The 23268-nt window shown below is 39.1% G+C and overlaps 1 protein-coding gene across 2 annotated transcripts in view; it reads left to right on the forward strand.

Annotated features, from left to right (window-relative positions):
- The window catches only part of Kcnip4 (potassium voltage-gated channel interacting protein 4), a 486636-nt gene that overhangs the window by 258670 nt on the left and 204698 nt on the right, over positions 1-23268 (forward strand). Inside the window, exon 1 of one of the 2 annotated variants that reach the window (XM_038335447.1) lies at positions 16434-16545. The exons of the other annotated variant lie outside the window; for it this stretch is intronic. Within the exon in view, the coding sequence (XP_038191375.1) occupies positions 16434-16545 (112 nt within the window). Of the gene's footprint in view, positions 1-16433; positions 16546-23268 lie in introns of those variants that run through there. 2 annotated transcript variants of the gene reach the window in all.

The following is a 23268-nucleotide window of genomic DNA, read 5'->3' on the forward strand; positions in this document are numbered from 1 at the left end:
ATTTATTTTTACAGACAACAAAAATGAAAGCCAGAGATGTCAAATGCCTCATTCCAAAATAAGTCCCTACCACCTGATGCTCCAAAGATTTGAACCTATGCCTCTGGGACTAAGTGTGGTCCCTTTCATCTAAACTGCTCTAAACTTGCTTAAATCCCAATCACCCATAACACTACTGAAGCACTAATTTCTGTGCTGATACTCAAGAGTTTGATTCCGTGGGTCTGGAATGGCCAGAGATTTGCACTGTGAACATGTGTCATATGTCACTATTGTAATTTGAATTGTGCTGTTGCAGTTAAATACATTCTTAACTGCTTAGGATATGTTCTCAGCTTTCTTAGACATGTCACCTATAGAGATTGAAAGTGTGTGAATGTGGAAACTGTGTGTCTTGCCTAATTCCCATTGCATTTTGTATTGGAAAGCACTGGAAATATCAATACATGTATGCCTTTTACCTTGCCGGCTTTCACCAGCATATGCTTAGACAAGAATACAAATTCCTGAAAAACCATAATCTCAGATCTATTTGACAAAAATTGCAGTTTGCTTTGGCTGATGTGTTTGCAGTCATACTTAGAGCTTATAGAACGCTGTGTGAAAGCTGTAGTGTCTAAGATGAGAAATTGGCTGTGGGAATCATCATTTACTTTGTGGAGAGGAAAAGTGTGCTGTTTTTGTACTTCTAAGGAGAGAGAAAACATAGCCCCATGCCTTCTGCAAAGATGAAGCACAAAATGAGTCAAAGAAACCAACAATGCCCTCTATTTATCTCCTCTAAGAAGAAGGAAACCTATTCTATTCCTAACTTCTTGTTAAATGTGCAGTGAGCATTCCATGCTCTTGCTCCAAAATCTTCCATCCACACAAACTGCTAGAAAGTGTTTTAAGGAACTAGGAGATGAAATTACCACTGGTAAAATTGTTTGTGAGGAGAACAGTCTTCACGTGGTGCCCAGAGGAATGAAGGGTGAGAAAACAAATAGACAAGCAAGACATGAAGAGTCACTGCCCCAGACTTCAGATTTAATTAGATCCCAGCTCTAATAAGTTCTTTGAAAAAAAGAGAAGGCATTCTTAAACCTCTCAGTTTCCTTATTACTGTTAAGTGCAGGGAATACAGAACACAAAAAGCAATCCTGACAGATAATGGGGTGCATATACAGGGGCTCTGCCACCTTCTTATCTTGAACAAAAAAGGCATTGAATAAATTCTCATCATCATCTCTTAAGGACTGTGCATTCGTTGGCTCTTATATCATTGCTTCATTCCCTTTTCTCCCACAACCCCTAAGGGGCAAGGAGGCAGCAAACAGCTGAAAAGATGACACTTTAAAACCCACCTTTCTCATCGCCTCAATTAGGCAAAATAACTGGGCTCCACCCAGCTCCAACATGCAATCTCCTGGGCACCTCTCAGCACTCAGAAACATCCGGTCCTCTGCACTTCAGCACACACTTTCTGGGAAGGGCAGATTCATCATGTTTTTTTTTTTTTTTTTTGTTAGTATTCCAAAACCTAAAGTTACTTTCAATATATTTTAGTTTTTCCATAAGCAACTCCTCACAAAATTCAATTGTGTTTTTTCTCCCTAGAGAAAATTTGGAGTTATTATCTTTATTCACATTTCAACATTGAATATTTAAGTGTGATGTACTTATTACCTCTATTTGTGCTAATTAGAGGCAGAATGATGTGTAATTATGAGGGTGAATATTTATTAGTTTGTGTAAATATTTTACCAATTGTCATCATCTCATAAAAACAAAAAAGGGAGATGGAAAAAGCACGGACTTAATGTCAGGTTTGTCCTCAGTGTTGGGGACCATGAATGAAGCTGACAACAATTCTGCCTAATGGCATTTAGAGTCAAATGTGAAAAAGACAAGCAGCAAAGGCAATGCATTGTCTGTATCATTGTGATAGGGGTAAGAAGTAGGAAAGAGATTTCACAAGCTCTACTGGAACTGGAAATACAAGACTGTAATTTTGACTAAAATATCTTCTGACTTACCAAGTTTAAGGTAAACATATCTTTAAGGACAAAGGCCCTGAAATAGAAGCTTGTCTGGTATAATCAAGGCACAGTGAAGAAATCTGTGTGGCCAGGGTAAGGAAAGTACAGAAGAAGAAGAGCTGAATCCAGACAGTTTTCACTCATAGTCAATTGTAAGTGATGCTTTATTTTTGTTGTGGCTGTTTTCTTTTTATTAATTGTTTTTATACAATGTATTTTGATCATGTTTCTCCCCTTTTCCACTCCTCCCAGGTCCTCCTCACCTCCCTATCCAACCAGCTGTATGTACTCTCTCTTTATCTGTCACTCTCTTTCAAAAAAGAAATGCCAAAACCCCAAGAAACAAAAATGAAAACAAAACAGTAGAAAAATACTCCATAAAAATACAAAATAGGAAATAAAAAAACAAGCCAAATATCAATAAGTTGAAAAGAAAAGAAAGTCCAAATAAAGCAAAACAAATTTTTTTTTGTTGGTAAACTTACAGCAGATTCACCTCATAATCTAACTACATTTAGAAGAATTTGTCCTGATTTTTCTCTCCACAGAATAATTTATGTGAAAGCAAGCAGATAATCTGATAGTTTGGATGCATCATCCAGGAAGTACAGGATGGCAGTTTAGGTTTGAGGGGTCACTGTGAGGTATTGGGAATTGAACAAATATGTTTACTCATGGTTTATAACCACAGGTCTGGAATAGCTGCTTTTTGCCTACCTGGGTAAGTCATCATCCTGAGAAAGTTGGAGGAGGTGGAAATAATCTTCCCATTAAAAAAAGACTTTGATTTTAAATGGTCAACAGCAAATTATTGTGTCATTTCATGTAACTTACTGATCTGTACTTTGCACCACTCCTTGAAGGCTGCATGCTGGATTAAGCACTCTGGCAAGAGGAAGCTGTTCTGCTAATACATGCATTGGCATGATGTGCTTCCCTAATTCCTTGTGACTATAGAACTGCACACATTGTTTTATCTTCTGGTTGTTCAGCAAATACTTTACAAATAACCTCTTTCAACTTGACATGGAAGGTAAACATCACCATAGAGTCCTTTCTGTTCTATCCCTCACAGTTAATTGTTTGTAGAGTCTATTGGTTCAATAGCTTCTGTACCTCTGTGTTCATCCTTCTCATCTTGTGTAGTCAATGGCATTCCAACTCATTGCCTACACAGATTCCTGGAAGCTACGTTTCATTAGTCCCTTTGCTTTTAGTTCAATAACTCTCATCCCTTAACTTAAACAAATTTTCTATACAGCAACCATACACTTGTCTAAAGTACATATTTGATGTGCTGTTTACAACTTTTCAGTGGTCCTCCAGTCCTCTCAATGTTAATAAAGAAAAGCCAATGCTCTCGATGGCCTTCAAAGAGTCTTTGTGAACTGCTCTTGCCTACGGAACAGCTCAGTATCTCGAGGTAGAATATGTTTCTGAGACAACTCATCTTCTTTGTTCTATCCGCAAACTTATACGGGACACTGAGCTGTTGCCATATCTTAGATGAATTGTGCTCTCTCTCCTATGGTTATAAACTGTTGTGCCTACTTTCTCCTCACACATAGCATATTTTCTCATCTTTGGCTATCCTTGCTCTTCCTTCATATGGCAGCTGCATTGAGGCTTTGTTCTGGGTAACCTGATTAGTTTCAGTTGTGGCTGATGAGTTCCTATGCTGAACAATTTTCCCTCTCAGTGTAACATCTCATAACTGCTTTCCCAGATCCGCATTCCCTAGTGGTCCATGGAAGCCAAGAGAACAAGAGCTACCTCAATTATATATTACCATCCAGCACTAGTGCTTGATGAATTGCCTTGAGTCGAATACAAAAGAATAAACAGTTTATAATTGATCCCATGGATTATGTGACTAAACACACTGGTTAAAATATTCAGTCATCCGCTATTGAGTAACTGTAAAATTTTCCTAACCGTATTTATGTCTAAGGCCATGACCTCATCCCCATCGCTGAAAACGCACTAAGGGAAGCTAGGATATTGGTGGGGGAAATGAGATGTAGAAATCTAGCCTTTTACTAATTAAAACTAATTTAAACTGCTACAACAGACCAATTAAGATAAACTTCCTCTTATATTTTCCTTTAAACATGTAAATATAAGCAATGGTGATACAAGTCAATAAACCTAATAAGATATCTGTATTATGTATTATGGCTGTAAGCTTGTACTAGAGGTCCTGTGTTTTATTTGAAAAGGCCTTTAACCATTCTGTTTTCTCTTTCTTACTGCTCTTTAGTTTCATGCACACATGGTCTCATAGGGAATCTTGGTGCATTAACTTGTCCACAACAAACTGGCCCCAGGGTTGGCTGCCTGGACCCACTCCTTTTGCTCCTAGAAGGATGTTTATTTGGCTTCCTTCCTGTGTACATCTTTTTCCATGAATTCTGCATCCACTCTTGTCTCTTAAATTATTACTATTATATGAGTGGCTTTGGAGCTTTTAATCTCTGACTTCTTTCCTAGGCATGGATCCACATTTGAAAGCATTAGCTAGTCTCACCTTGGATTCTCTGAGAGTTTCCCAAGTAAACTTCTAAGAAAAGTTTATTCACTTCACCCCACCCCCACATACACATGTTCCTGTTTACGCAAAGGAGGTAGAGTGGCTGTCTGGGTATTCAAGAATGACCTTGGTCCTGGATGTGGTGATAGTCGGAGTGTGTTTCCACTGCTCTCATTTAGTAGGTTAACAAGAGCCTTTGGGCTCCATCCCCAAGACTCTCTTCAAGGTTCAGAATGGACACAACAAAAAGTGAAAAGGTCATTTTCTGAAGGCGAACTCTCTCTCTCTCTCTCTCTCTCTCCCTCTCTCTCTCTCTCTCTCTCTCTCTCTCTCTCTCTCTCTCTCTCTCTTTCTCTCTCTTTCTCCCTCTCCCTCTCTCTCTCTCCCTTATGTGTTTGTCCAAATCAGTCCCTTTTTTGTTTTTCTTCAATTCTGACTCTCCTGTCCTAACTCATTCCTCCTAGCTTTTTCTTCTGCTTCTTCTCCTCTAGCTGAAAAACTCTTCTCTTTACAGAGGTCATGAAATGATTTTTAAAAATGTAAGAGTTACCTCTCATTGCACAAGAGCACATTCCTAGGGTAAGCAGTAGGGAGCTAAGTCATTGCCATAGTAACATAAGTGTCCAATGTTATACGAGTGAGACTGTGACAAGTCAGCGGGTTAGGGCACAGTGCCCAGTGACAAACTTTGAAACATAAGTTTATTGTTGGCAGACTGGCAAGTGTAAAATTGGCAGGCTTTTCTTAGGCTGCTTTATGTAGTAGCCTTGGTTGGACATCTGTGACTCTGACCTTGTGCATAGGTATAAAGTTTTAAACTTGTGCAAAAAGACTTTAGTTTGAACTCCTTCTGAAGTGAAAATGAGCTAATTGTGTGCAGTAGTCTTAGCCAGAGGAACAATGCAGGCTTGTAAGTGTCCTTGTGGGACAAATAGATCAAGCTATGATATACTAATATGTATTCTATGTATCAAAATTATATAGCTAAGTGAAAAGTCATCTTCCTGAATATCCATAGATATATGTGCTCATAAGATTGAGGTGTAATCATGAGATTTCATGTACACATTACATGAAAGTGCATGGTCATGGGGAGATATCATAGCTGTTACTGCAAAGTGAAAATACAAATGAAAGCAACAGTTTTCAGAGTCAGTGGCCCGAAAGCCTTGCTGATGGGGTACTCCATTAGGGAATTCTTCCTCCGGTGAGTTAACATGTGAATTATCAATTGCTATAAGCCGTAATTGCATCACGGTCTGCAATAACTCGTGCTAAATGCTCCTGACACTAGGTGACACACGAACCTATAGAGATTGAACCAAGGGTATTTGACTGACTCTGAATACAACAAGCAGGATCTTCTTGTTTGATGCTTGAAAGTTGGAGGTGACTACATGCACTGACAGAAATAAGCATTGTATGGCTAGCTGAAAGAGATAGGGGGCTGCCACTCCACTAATAGGTTTCTCTGTTCTGCTTCTTCCTACGTCTTGATGCTTCCATCTTTCTTCAGGTTCAGGAGATCTCAACTTATTTTCAATATAGTCAACCACCTTATACACTTCACTAATTAGTAGTAGTAAAACTCTGACAAGCAATTATCCTTTGTTATGACTAGTTATGATGTTCCTTGATGCTCCCTCACTTCAGTCTGAGCTTCACAATCTTTTGGTAGCTTCATTTTTACACAAACAGAAAGATATAGACACTGGATGAGCTCAGGAAGGACGATGAATGCTATGTAAACAGATGCACTGGTATTTGGTAGAGTGGAACTGGGCAACGGTGACACAGATTGATATTGATGGAGTTGGCACTGTAAACAAGTGATAAAATAAAGAAAAAGAAAGTAAAATGGTAACAATTTGACAGAGGGGTCACTGCACAGAGTCTGAATTACAAAGACCTAAAGAGCAATCATTTTGATTGACTCCAAACCTAAAGAATGTGTATATGCATACATAATATATATATATAGAGAGAGACAGACAGACAGACAGACAAAGATAGAGAAATAACAAAAATCACAGGTGCTAAAGCTGGCCTAAAATGTTACTAAGAGGGACCAGAATATGGTGGGTTATATGAGGAATCCATATGCAATTAATAGCTACCAGAGAGCTATCAGGAGGAAAATTATATAAAGAATATTCATTTCACCTTGGCTGCTGAGAAAATTCTGTACAGGTGTGAATGTGACTGCAGGAAATCAGGTGTTTATTATGTGGCAGCTTGCCACATGTAGCTCTGGAAGACAGCATGGGTTATGTAAGAAGTGATCAGGTACAGGTTAGGTATCTGAGGTGGATCACCAGGGTGTGTTGAATACATAATGCTAGGATGGCTTGGGTGTTCTGCTGTATAGTGAAATTGATGATGAAGTCATTGAGAGGATGTGCTGAGCGGTCATACTTGGACCAATGCAGACTCCATGTACTCTCTGACAGATGTCTGTCTTCCTCCTTTTCTGCTCATGTGCTACCTCTAAAACTCCACTGCACTCTAAACAGACTGTCTCTTGCACTCTAACCTTGGACTCAGCAATCTCTATCTCTCTTTGCCTCTTCTCCTAGCCTCTAAGCTTTATGCTGTTATTTTATTTCTCACAGCTCTTACATGTCTTACACATGGTACAAAATAAGTATGGGTTGTGCTGAGGAATGAGTGAAGGAAGAAAGGAAGTGAAACAGGAAGTCAGTGAAGGAAGAGGCATTAGAGAAGTGGGTTATTCCTCATTTCTGCCACCTGGAGTCTGAAGAGCGCTCTGCAGAGACTGACCAACAACACAGCTGTATTTGGTAGGCTCTGCCTTGATAGGAGGCTGAGGGTAGAGGGCCCAAGAGACTCAGAGAATAGGTTCTCCTTGCAAAAGCAGGTTCCTAGCTTGTTCTACCACTTCCCAGTTTGTAATCTGTATCTTAAGCATTCCGAGCTTCCTCCTTTGTAAAAAACGAACACAAAAGAGTTCCAAGCTGGGTCCTTGAAAAAGGTCTGGTTGTTCTGACAAGTAGAGGACCCTGCCCGAATGCTTTAACAGCACCAATTCATCGGTTGGCCAGATAAGGTGGTGAGTCAGAAGCTTCTGCAGTCCCGTGTTATGAATCGCTAGCATAAAGCAACACAGCAACCAACAAGAGAGAAAGCTCCCTATACACACCAGAAGAGAAGGAAAAAAAATGATACACAGACAGGGAGCCAGGATTCCTGCTTGTTAAACCCAGTTTTTCTGCTGTTGTTGACCTGAATAAAACAAACCTTCATAGCTGCAATGTTCTCATTTTTTAAAATAGACTGCTATAGGACACAATGAGACAAAGCCTGTAAAAGTACAAATATAGGCAAAGCTACCCTAATAGCATTGATACATGTAGATGTTGGCAGAGTTAAACCTGATTTTTAACTGAACTGTGCCAGAAATCAACACATTTAAAGGTGCTATTCTGAGGACTAAGCATCCTGTCTTTGAGGAAGGTTCTTAGACCACTAGAAAATGTCTGAAAATGTCTGAAGTCATGACTTGGGGCTGTCTCACACTGAGATGAATGTGGCACGCATGTGTGTGAGCAGCCACACATATGTGCATCTCTCTCTCTCTCTCTCTCTCTCTCTCTCTCTCTCTCTCTCTCTCTCTGTGAATGTGTGTGTGTGTGTGTGTGTGTGTAAGTGTGTGTCCATGTGTGTGTAGGGTTATATGCATGTCCATGATGTGCATCCATTATAACAGCAGAGGAAGACACAAGTTGTCCTTTGTAACTCTATTCCTATAAAACAGGGTCTCTCACCATACGAGAATCTCACAGTTTAAGCTATGTTAACTGGTCAACAGGTTAGCATTTTTTACTCATGCCTGGAAATCTTTATGTAGTTGTTGGGCTTCAAACACGGGTCCTGATGTCTGCAAAACAAGCAACCTTACCAACTGAGCATCTGTACTAATTTCTGCACTGCAGATTTTAGCTTGAACTCAAAACCCCTGTAGCTGAAGAACTTAGTTCAGTTCTAGTTTTATTTACTCTAGGATGTCTGAGACAGTTAACTGGGGTCTTATTTGAGAGGGCTCTTTCTCCAGTTAAGAAATATCTGTGCCTCCACTATCACCTGCGATCCTCTTGGAGAAAGCATAAGGAGGAATCCTATCGTTACCATGCATATGCATAGCTCAGTGGATAGTTCTGAAGCCCAGTTTACTTCTGGACTTTTCTCCAGTTCTGTCAGACCACTAGCATGAGAGTACGCTGTTCTGTGAACTGCTTTGTATACTTTCTACTTGGTTGAATATTCCTTTCCTAATAACTTAAAGTGTATATATCAAAAGTTCAGAGATAGGATGGCTTTTCCTTCTGGGAGACAATTATTTTTCTATTTACTACACACCTGCATGCGTGCGCACACACACACACACCCCCACACACACACACACTTTCAAGCACCGTTATCCCAATAAGCTCTCCTTTCCTAATGTAGTTGAGTCAATATGTGTGGGTTGCACTTCAGAATATCTTCTTTCTTAATGAAATACTTCTTGTCAAAATAATTTGGGGTTTGCTACTCTTTGTATGGTCGTCAGAATAATAGTCCCCCATAATATCTGAGTTTCCAAAACTAGATGTTTTAGGTCATACGGTAAAGGGCTCTTAGGTTTGCAGGTGAAATTAAAATTGTCAGTCAGGTGATCTAAAGGAAGTACTATATTCTTTATTATTCTGTAGACCTGGTGGAATAAAGGAATATAGTGACTAGGAATGCAGAAAAGTTTGTGTCTGAGTGATGATGTAAGGTAGAAAAGACTCAGGATGATCACAAGCATTGACCAGGAAAGTCACCAAAATCCAAGACAGGCAGCAGCCTCTGAAAACAAGAGGAAAAAAAAGACAAAAGATGCTTGCTTTAATCTTGCTCAAGGAATAGAGGCCACTTTCACCAAAATTTTAGCCAGCTGAGAGTCTGGTTTGAGAATTTAAGATAATGAACCTGTGTTGTTTTAAGAAACAAGATGTAATTTGTCATAGCAGCAATAAGAAATGGATATAGAATTATCTGTTTGTAGCATTGAAGTCAACATTACACTCACAGAAAATAAACAACCCGAGAGAGATCAACTGTGATGCCAAGTTTGAGGAGACATGTCATGAAGCTATTTCAAGAAGAGAGAGATCCTTTCTACCTCCCCAGCCTCTGATTTAAAGTTGAGGGTTGGGCATATTTCTTTCTTTGCTTGTCTATTTCAAAATTAAGACTTTGGGTAAGTCATGGATGAATGGTGAGTTAAGAACACTGGCTGATCTCCCAGAGAACACAGGTTCTATTCCCAGCATACACATGGCAACTAACAAACATCTGTAACTCTAATTTCAGAGTATCCAACATCCTCTGCTCGTCTCTGCAGGCACTGAATGCATGTGATGCACAGACATATATGAAGGCAAAATGTAGACAGAAGTTTCTGTCCCTCCTGGTTCACAGCCATTCAGTCCCAAAGAAACACACAGAGGCTTATATCAATCATAAACTGTTTGACCTATTAGCTCAGGCTAATTATTAAGTAATTCTTACAACTTAAAGTAACCCATAATTCTTATCTGTGTTCATCCATGTGGCATGGTACCTTTTCTGAGTGAGGCATTCTCATCTTGCTCCCTCTGTGTCTGGTTGATGACTTGCATCTCTGCCTTTTCTCTTTCCAGAAGTCCTAATCTGGTTGCCCTGCCTATACTTTCTGCCTGGCTACTGGTCAATAGCATTTTATTAAACCAATGTGAGTGGCAAATCTTTACAGTGTACAAAAGCATTATCCCACAGCAATAAAACACTCAATATATGTAAAATATAAATAAGTAATTATTTTTAAAAGTTAAGTCTTAGTCCATTTCCTCAAAAGTATGCATTCATAGGGAGCTCCAGCGTCACTGGTTTCTTCTTCACAATGGAATCAAGAAGTTATTCATTCATTGATGTTTCTGAGTTGCAACAAACAGTCAACATTCAAAGGCAATAATACAGAAACAAGTAATATTAGTCTATCCTTCGGGACCACCTCACATGCCTTATTTTGGGGACAATTTCTCTGATATTCTCTCTAGAATTTCATTCTTCTCTACACTAAGAGAATCAGTGCCAACCATGACCATGGCCCACTTCTTGCCTCCCAGTGGACCTTCCCTAAGCATCCACTCTCTTGGTGCTCAATTTAAAATGAATGGAGAAAGTGGGCATCTCTTAGCTCTGAGAAAGAGGACGTGACTGATGGGTGTCATCCATTCTGACACAACAGCACAGGAAAATGATCTCAGTGACAACCAAATCTTTCTGTACACATGCTTGTGTGCTCACTACCAATAGAAAAGTCAGAGGAAAGGCAGGAAGAGAAGGAAACTGGGGAAGAAGACAAGGAAAGCAAGAGGATTTGGAAGCATTTTGAGAAAAGAATTTTGAGGATGTTGCAAAATACTCTGCAAAGTCCTTACAAATCTATAAAATGAAGTATGACCAAGAACATGGCTCATTCTCTCTGCAGATTTAGAACACATTTTAAGGCTAAACTTGCTGGGTTCCATTTCCCAAAGCCCTGCTCCGCAAGGAATGAGGTAATGCAGTGTGAAGAACACTCTCCAGGCTCTGAGCATCGTGTACACAAGAGCTGAGAAAATAAAGCTGATGGGATGGGGGTGAGGAATCCAGGCAGCCAGGTCTCTGTGAGTGGGAATGTGCCTCTGGTTAAGATCAGACCTAGGAGCTAGGACTAAAACCCAGCATGGCTCACAGGTGTCCAGCATGGACTAGTCCAGTGTCCATGGAGATGCCCTCCTCTCTGGTTTTAAATGCCTGTGCTCCTTTCCAAAGGCCAGGTGAAGCAGCTACTGAGAAGCCAAACTGAACAGGCTCTCCCGGTCGGTTGCTACAAGGACTCTAGCAATGCATGGAACAAGAAACTGAAACTGATACAAGAGAAATAATTTTCTGCCTGTGGCCTTTTCTGTAGTTCTTGTTGACTCCTGCTTTAGAACACAGCTGGGTGACCTGTGGATTGCTTAACCCCAAGGCTAACCCCATTGGCTTTCAGGTTCTTCAGTGACTGGAGGGTCAGCCATATTATTGGTTTTCTTCTCTTACAGGCCTCCCTTCCCCCTTTCTGCTTTGCCTTTCCCGTTGGAGCCTCTTTCTGAAATTATTTCTTTCCTATATTTCATTTAACCTCGCTAAAGGACAGAGTAAACATTTACACTTCAGAATGGCATTAGAGACAACTTATATTTTGAAGATCAATGACATGTTAAAACTTGTCATTGTGCAATGGGATCATGACTTACTTTTAAAAGAAATTAAGAAAGATGATGTTAACATATAACACAAATTTTGCATTTGTGTGAGGAATCCTGAGGCCAGGCCCCAGTTTTTCCATATCTGGTACTGAGTTTTGGAATAATTATTTAAGCTTTTTGTATCTTAATATCTTCAAATATAAGTGTTCATATTGTTATATTATTTATCTCTGTGGGACAGTATGGTAGTTCATAGAGACTCTGTATAATGCACAGAGTACACTGTATACCAATTAGTAGGGAGGGGCCCAGAGTTTTTCTTATATTAGTTATAATATAGGAAACCAAATGGTAATCATTATTATCATGGAGAATCTGTCCAAAGTGAAACCAGCAAGGTGACATGTAACAGTTTTTACAGAGAGGGCACATGCCAAGGGATGTGAAAAGAGACAAAAAATTGCATGCTGGAAAATAATAACAAACCAAGAACCTTTGCAGTTTAAGTCAGAATGGAGACAGGAAGGGGAGGAAGGAGCAGGAAACTAAGGGAGGGGAAAGAGGAGAAAAGGAGGAACGAAAATACAATAAGAGGAGACAAGAGAGGAGGAAAGTTGCATGTCACCAAAAATTTATCTAATAATGAAAGTTTATTTATTGCATGTCTTAATAACCAGGTAATTTGCTTTTATGATTATTACATAATGTGCATGCTCTAGTCATAAGACACCTAGGAACTATTATAATAATACATTGTGTAATTGTTACAAGTGTCTTAAGGTGCAAGGGAGTTTCCCCTCAACTCACTATCTTAAGATGTAATCAGCCTTATGGATTCAAGACAGTACTTGGATCAGAAGGTTGTGTTGCTTAATTGTTTAATGGACATCCATATGCCTATTTTTTTAAAAAAAAATCCATTGAAGACACATTTACCAACCTTTCAGACTAATCACAGAGCTAAGTGAAAGAGCATGAGTCCTGTTTGGCCAGATAATTCCCATGGAAACCAACTAAGGAGTTTCTCAGTGTAAACTAGGAATGTTAAGATAGAGGGGCTTTCAATATCTCAGAGCAGAGAAGTAACGTTGGTAGAATAGAGGACATCTGAGCATGAACAATTTCCATTATTGTGGTGAAAAAAAAAATCTTCCAATTAGAAGAAACTCAAAGGTCACTTGTTGACATCACCCTGTTACTTTCTCTATCAGATTCTGGTGTTAAGAGGTCTCTTCTAACAACTGCCCAGTTAATCAATAGTTTTTGGAAACACTTTGTTCTGAAGGGAAGACTTTATACTCTCAAGATCATTATAAAGACCTGTGTTAGGCCTTTGCTTCAATGTAAACTCCCCCAAAATGCCAGACACACTGATGCCTTTTCCCCCTCATGTCTGTTTAATTTCTTAATGTGTCATTTTAGTTTTACCTGTCCTAAAGCAGACAGGATTTAGGTGAGCCTACCTGAGCCCTTGGGACTCCAAGAAGTAGATTTTGCCTTCTTTGTGTGCTTCTTCATTTTTTAAGATGTATTCACTTTATGGGTATGATAGTTTCCTTCAGGTATGTATATGTAAGAGATGCACAGCTGGTGCCAAAAGAGGCCAGAATAGCGTGTGGGATCCCCTGAAATTGGAGGTACAGGGTTGTGAGATGTCATATGGTTTGTGGGAACTGAATCCAGGTCATCAGCAGAAACAGCAAGTACTCTTAACCTCTTAGTCACCCCGCCAGCTCCAGCATCTGTATTTTTAGTAATTGCATGTGTGTGTGTGTGTGTGTGTGTGTGTGTGTGTGTGTGTGTGTGTGTAGATAAAGACTTTTTTTTCCTCCGTCTTCCTTATGTTTATTAGCTGGACCTGCAAATTAGAGCCACAAGACAAATTAATAGGATAAAACTAAAGAGTTTATTAACACACGGAGTGTGTATAAATATAGGATACTCTGACATTCGGACATAATCTTTGTTTATTTGGGTTTTGGTCTTTTTCAACACAAGGTTTTTCTATGCAACCCTTGGTGTCCTGGAACTTTCTCTGTAGACCAGGAAGCCTTGAGTATAAAGATCTGCCTGCCTCTGCCTCCAAACTTCAACTGCTGGATTTAAGGTATACGTAACTTGTTTGAGAACATCTTACATTCCTGAATTTGGTACCATGACATTTCAATTAAGAGTTAGATCTTGCAGATTATATGTCGTTTCTACAAAGAGTGATTGTGAAGAAATGTCAGAAAGAAGTGGGTTTGTTCTCTTAGGGGTGATAAATGATGAAAAATAAAGTACATGATGGAAATTAATAGCTGCATAGCCTCAGCTCAGCGCGCCACAGTAGGCAAGTACCTACCAAAGAGCAATTTATATATTTATCCCTTGTTACTAGACAGAAAGAGAAAGTCACCTATATATTGTATATCTTAGCTACTTTCAGTTCAAAATAATCTTCTTAACAAAGTGGCATATGCTAAAGTGGCCATTCTCTACACCATAAATTATTGTTTTAAATTTAATGAGGTTATATGTAAGCATAATCTTGTTTATAGTTCTGGAGAAATAGTTTAGACAAGATTGACAGCTAATATGACTTCAAAAACATTTTTTCAACTATGCTCCATTTAGCTATGTATTTATATGGTGTAAAGAGTATGGGAATGCATTGCTGCACACCTCAACTGGTTTCGTGCAAATGAAGGCAGGAAAACAGTTTAAGAAGTTACAGAGAAATGAAACTGATCAGGTATTATCATTGGTAAAATCTCAACCTGAAGCTGCAGCTTAAGATAAGAAAATAGTCAATTTTATGTTTCAATAATCATCACTTTTGAGAGATTAAAGGATCACACACTTGGTCAGTATCATAAAAGTGAAAGTCTGCTCTTTCTCTGGCTGGTCCACTGATGTAGGCACGTGCCCTTCAAGTAACTTTTCACTTCTCTAAAAGCGTTTGCCAATATTTCTACCTCACCGCCCCTTAGTGGAGCCCCTAAAGTACTGTTCACCATGATTCAGAGTGAATGGAGTGAAGAAAGGCAAAGGTGGAAGACCTAACACCTATGATATCTATGTTAAAATCCTAGCTCTTCCGAGTGTTATCAATGAGATTGCAGACAAATTGCTGAATCATGGGACAATACAAATTGTGGTCATAGTAAGTGCTTAGTAAATATGAACTGTTATTAGAGCCAGATTTATTTTCTACAGTCTCCTTTAAAACAAGAATTTTAATTGAAATATCATGGTACCAAATTCAGGAATGTAAGATGTTCTCAAACAAGTTGTGTTTCTTGTGGGAGCTCACAAAACATAGGAGCACAAAGTAAGTTCCTTAGTGGTTTGAGATATGACTGGGAAGCCTTTATGGATCTCAATGAGCTATAGGGGTCCACAGTGTCTGTCTTGATTCTCCTTGTGCCACCATCATTACTGGTCTGGAATTAGGCAGAGTGAAGAAAAGCAAGTGAGTCATTAATTCACTGAGGTTCAGGGATGGACCAGAGTCATGGATATTCCTCTGCAGTTGCTTCTTGGCTTAGCGACAGGATAGTGATAAGATCCTTAGGGTTAAGGACAGACCAAGATTTCCTGTTGATCAAAACCACTGGAGTCAAAGCACACTCTGATGTGATGTATTCTGAGGCAGGCTCAAAAAAAGGGGGGGATCTTTTTCATTTTTTTTTCTTTTAAGCAAGCACTTTTTTTTTTAATCATCAAGGAAGTTTGTGAAACTTTGCCTAGCAGAGACTGAACCTAGATTTTAGAATGGCGCCTACCCTCCAGGAATTAGTTACTGAATTTGACCCTTAAGTTGTCTGCTCTGCCCTGCCCTACATCCCTGCCTTTGTGCAAACCTGAGGACTCAGTGGTTATTGCTATGGTGTGCCTAGGGACCAGAACAGCTGGAGAGAGGCAGAGTAGAGCATGGCTTGGTTGATCTTGACTACCTAAATACTCATTGGATTGTTTCCGTATTATACTTTTCTAGACACACACACACACACACACACACACACACACACACACACAAATGAAAGCAGTCACAGGTACTTTGGCACCAACCACTCACTAGAACTGCCACTCCACCCCCTCCATCCAGAGAGCAGGCTGAGCTTTCTCCCAGAGGAAGCTCTGGGAATCAAAAGCAGCAGCGGTTGTAGCAGAAAAGGGACACTTGTGCTTCTCAATCAGCAAACTAGCTCACACAGCTTTGCCCAGACTGGCATCATCAGTGCTTGGATCATTAGCTATCAGGAGCAAGTTCGTTGGGAGTATCCCTTCTCCACGGACCCTGCGAAGTCTAGGTTCTCCAACAGATGTTTCTCCCTCAGCTCTGAACTCAGAACACCAACCTGCCTGCTGCAGCGTAGGGTCCGGAGCCTGGACGCGCTGTGGCTGATCTGAGTCCCTACAAGCAAATGCAAGCATCAGCATGAGAGGCTGGACTTTAGCCCAGGTCTGTCCTCACCCTGGGGGGCCGCCTGCTTGGCACTGTGCGTCTGTGAGAAGCCGCTGCTCACTTTCCCCCCTTTCAAGTCTTTGTTCCAAACCAGCATTGCTCGGATTCTCTAATTAACTCCCTCCACTCCAAAGGGGTCCGGAGGCTGGGATGCTCTGAGAGCTTAGAGGATGCTGACTCTAGAGTGGGAGTCGGAAGGACTGCAAACAGTGGGTATTGTTGTGATTATATGTGCATCTCTGAAGCTGCTTCATTTGCTGGGACTGATTGATTTTTCAGAAGGTAAAGTGGTTGCTCCCAGTCTGTGCGCTTGGTCAGGTCTGGTTGTGAACTGGATACAGATGCTGCAGAAGTTGCAAAGGCTTAATGCTCAAAGCAAAAGTTTTAGACTATGCATGCTTGACATAGACAGCAGCCTAGCACCTAAGCAGTTCATTTTTGTTTACCTGGACAGTTGAAACTGGGAGGGAAGGGTTTTGTAGCCTTTGCTTTCTATTTGAAACCAATTACTTGGGTTTAGAGTGATTTGTGGGTTAAATATGTCATCCTGAATACTTGCTCTTGGTTGTCAAGTTCATTTTGGCTACCACACCTTGCAATCATTGGTGATCCCTACCTCTGGAAAAATCTTGAGTGGTGAGGGAAATTTTGTGTGTGTGTCATCAGTTAGAAGTTGCTGGGGTGGAGCTGGGCTGCTGATTATGATATGAAATGGTGTAAAACGCTGTTAATGGGTGTTCAGCAAATTTGTACTTTGAACCCTTAATTTGCAAGAGTTTCATTTATAATCTCCAATAAGCCACTTTAATCATTTGCCTTCTGACCAGGGAACCTGTGCACACAAGGATAGCACCGATCACAGATGCCTCTGATCTTTTGTTTGTCTAATAAAAATCTCACCTTTACTACCCCAAAATCAATTTTATTATTGGAATAATAACTATTTAAAGAAAAAAAGTTGATTAACTTAGCTTTTAACTATTTGAATATACATCTATGTGTATATGTAGGTATATCTACATATATACAATTATGCAAGCACACATGTGCGCACATACATAAATACGAGATAGTGTTCTACTGAAATAACGTGCTTTGGAAGTTCTTAACATGAGTCACCTGATGCCAATTGTGTATACAAGTTCTCATTTTTATTTCTCTACTGAAAAAATGTAGATACTGGGGTCCTTGCTCATATTCCTTTTAGTTACGTGAATCCTAAACTATGAGCAATTGCCTCTCAGATATTATATGATGAGGGACCTACCATAATCATTCTAACATCAAGGTTGTGATAGCTAAGAAGACATCATCTCCAGTTACTTCTGATATATGTCTTGTTTCTTTCAATATGGTCATATTTACCAGTATGTTATAACTTCAGCATCATTCCCCCTACAAAATAGGTTTAAGAATGTATAATGTTTTTAAGCCAAAATCTGTGAAAAGTTCTCAAGTCATTTTCACATTTTTATAGTATTCTCAATATATGATAAGTTCTTATATAAAATAAAGAGAGCATTGTAATTAAATAAGACCCAAGACATTGATTATGTATACACAGTATATGTATACACAGTAATTACATTTAACTCTTAATTGAAAAACAATACATAAGTAAACTTCTAAGTAAGCTCAAGAATAGTTTTTAATTTTCTTGAGAATCTACCTCAATGAGTTAACATGGTGTTTATGTAAATGCAATAGAATAATTTCAATTTCTACAATCACAATAGTGTGCATTGACCTCATGTTAGTCACCTAGTAGTATTTGTTTTTGGGGTGTGGTGCTCTCAGCATTAGTGTATTGTGATCTTAAGGGATCTTACTTTGGTGCTGGGTACTAAAGTCGAGAACTACCAAGAAACTATTTGAGGCATATTAGTTTTCCCAACACTGTAAGACATTAAGTATTTAATGTCTACACACCCATGACAATGACTAGGATATTTAGTTTTAAATAAATTAAACTAAGTATTGGGATTGACACTTCAAGTTTGAGCTTCAAATGTGTGGTGATAGAATCGTAAACCTAACTCCTCCCTAATTCATCCATAGAGTCAATGAATTTTGGAATGACAGCCTTAAGGTGGATATCCATGGTATTGTGACATATGGACTTGAATCTCTCTATGCCCCCCTAAACTACAGATATACCATCATATTTATAAAGAGTGCGTGTGATGTTCAATAATCTGAGATAAATCTGTGTTCAATGAACAAGTCTTAATTTTGTCCAATGCCACCATATATAACAAAAGAGTTGTCATCATTTGGTATGAAGATATTGCTTTGACCTGTAACATATTTTAAAAAGTTCTGATCCAATCCAGCTCTGTCATTTTATATAGATAATAAATGAAAGTATATGAGGTATCAAAGAACAAACCACCTGGGATCTAAGAGAAGACCCTAGTCCAGTACTACTGATGCTATGGAGAGCTTTCTATACCGCAGCCTTCTGTTTTGTCAATGACCTGCTCTAACATATGTAACGAGAATAAACATAAACATAAGTGGAGATATTTCTCTTGTCTAGAATTGACTCCCAAAACCATGTAAAGTATCAAAGAGAACCATACTCATAGAAAATAAGATCATACAATAGCCAACTGACTTATGCAAGGCTTGGACCTCAACCTAAGCATGGGATCTAAGCATGCTAAGATTAGTGACCCTCATTATAGATTAGGACAACAAACCAAGTAGTCTTCTTAGCATCTTTCTAAATTCTGCATTGGGTTTTAATAATCATCGATTTCTATTCAGTGATATTGACTGAGAAATCCATGTAGCGTCGATTGATGATGAGACATGGGCAGGATATCATAGGTGCAGCTGAGGCTTTCTATATACACTTCTACAGAATACGACAGTCTCCAAGCATAGATAAAATGAACCAGGCTCTATAATTACCAGTCATATTGGGATTCGAGATAAAGGGTAGCTAAAATTCAAGCTGTGAAATATCACATTCATACTTTGTACCTGCAAGCATTACAAAGCAGACCAGAGCCAGGTATGATAGCAGTTAATCTCAGCACTCAGAGGGCAAATGCAGGCAGATTTCTGTGAGTTCAAGGCCAACCTGTTCTATCAACCAAATAAACAAAAAGACACTGATTATAACAGTATAGATTGCAAACGATTTGGCTGAGGTTGTAACATCAATAAGATGGCTCCTGATATGCCTGATCTGAAAGAGTCAGCAATAGAAATAAATGGTGAGAGATACTGTTCTCCATTTTTAAAATAGTTTGCCAGTTTTGACAAATTTAAATTAAAATTCTTCAATTCAAATGCAATATTTAGAAATCAGTTGTTTTGTAACAAAAACGAAACAAAAAAAACTTAAAAGATGTAATGGGTTTTAGAGAGATGTCTTGGTGGATAGGAGCACCAAAAACTCTTTCAGGCAACCAAGGTTTGATTCCCAACATGCACCTAATAGCTCATAGCTGTCTGAAACTCTTAACACTTTCTTCTAACCTCCCAGGGCATCTGGCATGCAGGTGGTACACAGACATACTTGCATTTAAAGCACCTATACATATAAAATAATAGTAACAGTAATACAAAATGAGTAATGAAGTATTAGTATAATTATTGAGGTTTTACAAGTCACTCATTAAGAAAAGTAGAGAAAACAATAGATTGTTGTCATTTCATACTTATAGAATGCCATCAAATTCATATTGCATTATTTTCTTTTATTAAAAATTTCCGCCTCCTCCCCGCCTCCCATTTCCCTCCCTCTCCCCCTATTCCTCTCCCCCTCCCTCTCCAGTCTAAAGACCAGTAAGGGTTCCCTGCCCTGTGGGAAGTCCAAGGTCCTCCCCGCTCCATCCAGGTCTAGGAAGGTGAGGATCCGAACAGGCTAGACACCCCCCCAAAGCCAGTACATGCAGTAGGATCAAAACCCAGTCCCATTGTCTTTGGCTTCTCAGCAGCCCTCATTGTCCTCCATGTTCATGGCTGAATGTCCTTTGCTTGGTTTTGGATTGAGATGATGAAATGCTGAAAATGGACATTAATGGAAGAGTCCCGCAGAGACTGCACATTCTAGTAACAGAAATCATTATCAAAGAAGATAAAATAGATTAAATTTTGAGCATAAACTTAAGCAATGTTCATTGAATGCAGCATTAAGGTGAGAAATCTTTTTTTTTAAAAAAAGGTCTATGGGAGGTTTCTTAGGAAAAACAAAACTACTGTACAGCACCTAGAAGTGGAAGAACAATTCCTCAACTGGGAGAATGAGAGATGAGAATTCCAGTTGGAAGGAAGAACTAAAACTGGATTCTTAAATCTGACACTAGGTGGCTTACGTGGATACAGGAAGGGAATGTTTATACCACATAGAGCTGTGGCTGCTAAGGCCACCTAGCATTGGTTCCAGTTACACTTATTCCCTAACACCTAAGAACCATTGACTCTCATGATTCAACTTTGAAGAAATAATTAAGGATAACAAATGTTTCACGTAGATTATCCAGAGGGTTGGTAAAAGGCTGTTAAAAACATAGAAACTCGCTAAACAATTTATAATTTGCGTAAAAAAGATAAAAGGCCATAGAATTTTTTGACAACAAAATACTCATAGTTAGCTATCAATTTACAGTTTCAGCAGAAATTCCTAATTAATACAATATCTGCAGCCTGCAGCTGTTCTAAAAGAGCACTTCTTTTATTTCAAGGAAACATGGTTTTAAATATCCTACTTATAAGATAAGAAATGTGGAAGGCACAGTTCATCGTTCTTGATACAGGAGTCCATTGTAGAGTGACTGAAAAATTCTGGCAGATAAAAGGAACTATCTATCTTTCTGGGTCTTCCATTGTTGTCCACAGTATAATCCACCATACATGCTTCAACGAGCTTCAATAATAACTCATATTTGGAGATATGTATCTCAGCATTAATATCATTCAGTATTTTTCTATTTTCTGCAGTATATATTCTGTTTAATCCCAGGAGATGAATAGAAGATGACTATTTGCCTTAATAAACTCTGAGTCTAATATATAACAGCACAAACCTACCAAAGCAAGATATTCCATGAAGATTGTAACAAAAACCAAATGGAAAATTCAGAAACATTCAGAGGTGGACAAGTTAGAGGCTCCTTTAAGCTCTCTTGTTATTGATAAATAGAAGCATATCAAATTTATATGCAAGAAAGGTGCTTTTGCAAGTACTATATAAAGGCAATGGGTGAGACAACACTGCCGTGGAAGCACAGGGGCCTGGTGTACCATATGGGGTTCCTGGAACAAGAAGAAGAATGTGTGAAGAGTAGACATAGCTTTATTTCTCTTTGGTTTTGATCATCCATGATGTTTATCTCTCTCTCTCTCTCTCTATCTCTCTCTCTATCTATCTATCTCATACACACACACAGACACACACAGACACACAGACACACACACACACACACACATACACACATACCAATAGAATAAGTATAATTTGCTTTATGCACTAGGAGAGGAATCCAAGATCTACCATGACATTTTTAAGTGTCCATGCCAGCCTTACAATTTTTTATTACCTGATTACTGTTTTGATGATTTATTTTTCTGATTTCATAGCAAAATGCCTCTCCTACCAAATGCTTTGGTGCATTGAAACCCATAACCCTAGGACTTAATTTAAGCAGAAATGTCTAGCTGTGAGCTGCAGATGCCTCACTCAGATGGACCTTGGCTTGCATGGGAAAGCAGACCATCCAGTTCTGGAACTGGGAAAGCATTTTAGATTTATCGCTGCTGTTTATCATATCTGCATGAAGCACCTACTGTGTGGAGGGGAATTGAAGACATTGGGTTAGTTTCATGTCCTTAAGAAGCTTCCAAATTGCTTAGAGTCCAAATGGCTCATGAATAATTTTTACAAGATGGAAAAAAAGTAAAGCTTTCTAAAAAAAAATTACAAGAATCATCCTTTTTCTCTTCTGGTTTCTAGATTTTGGAGACAGGGGATTCCTGAAAGATGGTGCTGATATTTGAAACCTCAGGAGTTAAAAGATCAAAAACTTTAACAGGTGATAGAGACTGATGCTAAGGTTAGAGATACCAATTATAAAGTTTTGGTAAAGGCAGCTTCCTAAGCTGTCTCTCGAAAGTCACATTGGCATGGACAGTCAGTTTATGGATCTAGTAACACACCAGGTGCCTTCTCTAGAATTGGCAAGGTTGATGATCCTTGGAACTGATTCCATTTTACTTATTTTCAAATCTCATTCCCCATCCCATTATCTAGAGAAGAACTACAGCCTTTACTGGGTGGTGAAGTTACATGGAGGAAGTATTGGTTTCTATCTCTCAGTTCCTTGCAGCAGTAGACAGCATCAGAAAAACATATTTGTGGCTGAGTAAGCTGAGGCCATTGCTCACTGGAGGGAGATACACTGCACTATACAGGAAATGTAGAGCATCTTGTAAAGAGAGTGTCAGAAAAATATCAGTGGTGTTGTAGTTTATGATAAGTATATTTGAAGAGGGCTCAAGGAAGCAGGGCATTGGTCTGTAGTGTCTGTTGCTAGGAAGACAGTGTGACTATCTCATAGGTCATCTTAATTTCACCTACAAGCAACTAAAATCAAAAAAGTAAAAGCTACAATTAGTACAAAAGGGATGCTTATTTTTTGGTAAAAGAACAATCGTTTTTTTCATATTGAAAGATTCTGTTTTTTCCTTTGTTCAGATGTGATTTTAGAGTGACCTTGGATTAATCTGGATCAGTCATGATAACAGGGCAATGTACTCTGATGCTCATATGCTCATATTCTATGCACTGTCTCTATTCCCAGCGACAAGCCCAATATGAGTTAGTAAGCCAGGCTAGCCCTGCTAGATTCAAGCACTGCTTGTCCATCTCAAAGAGAATTAAGAAGTTTTGCACTCCCACCAGCAATGGAGTCCTCTTACTCCTCATCCTTTCCAGCATAAACTGTCATTTGTGTTTTTGATCTTAACCATTCCTACTCTACAGGTATAAGATGA

Source organism: Arvicola amphibius, chromosome 1 (genome assembly GCF_903992535.2).
Source record: "Arvicola amphibius chromosome 1, mArvAmp1.2, whole genome shotgun sequence".
Classification (NCBI taxonomy): domain Eukaryota; kingdom Metazoa; phylum Chordata; class Mammalia; order Rodentia; family Cricetidae; genus Arvicola; species Arvicola amphibius.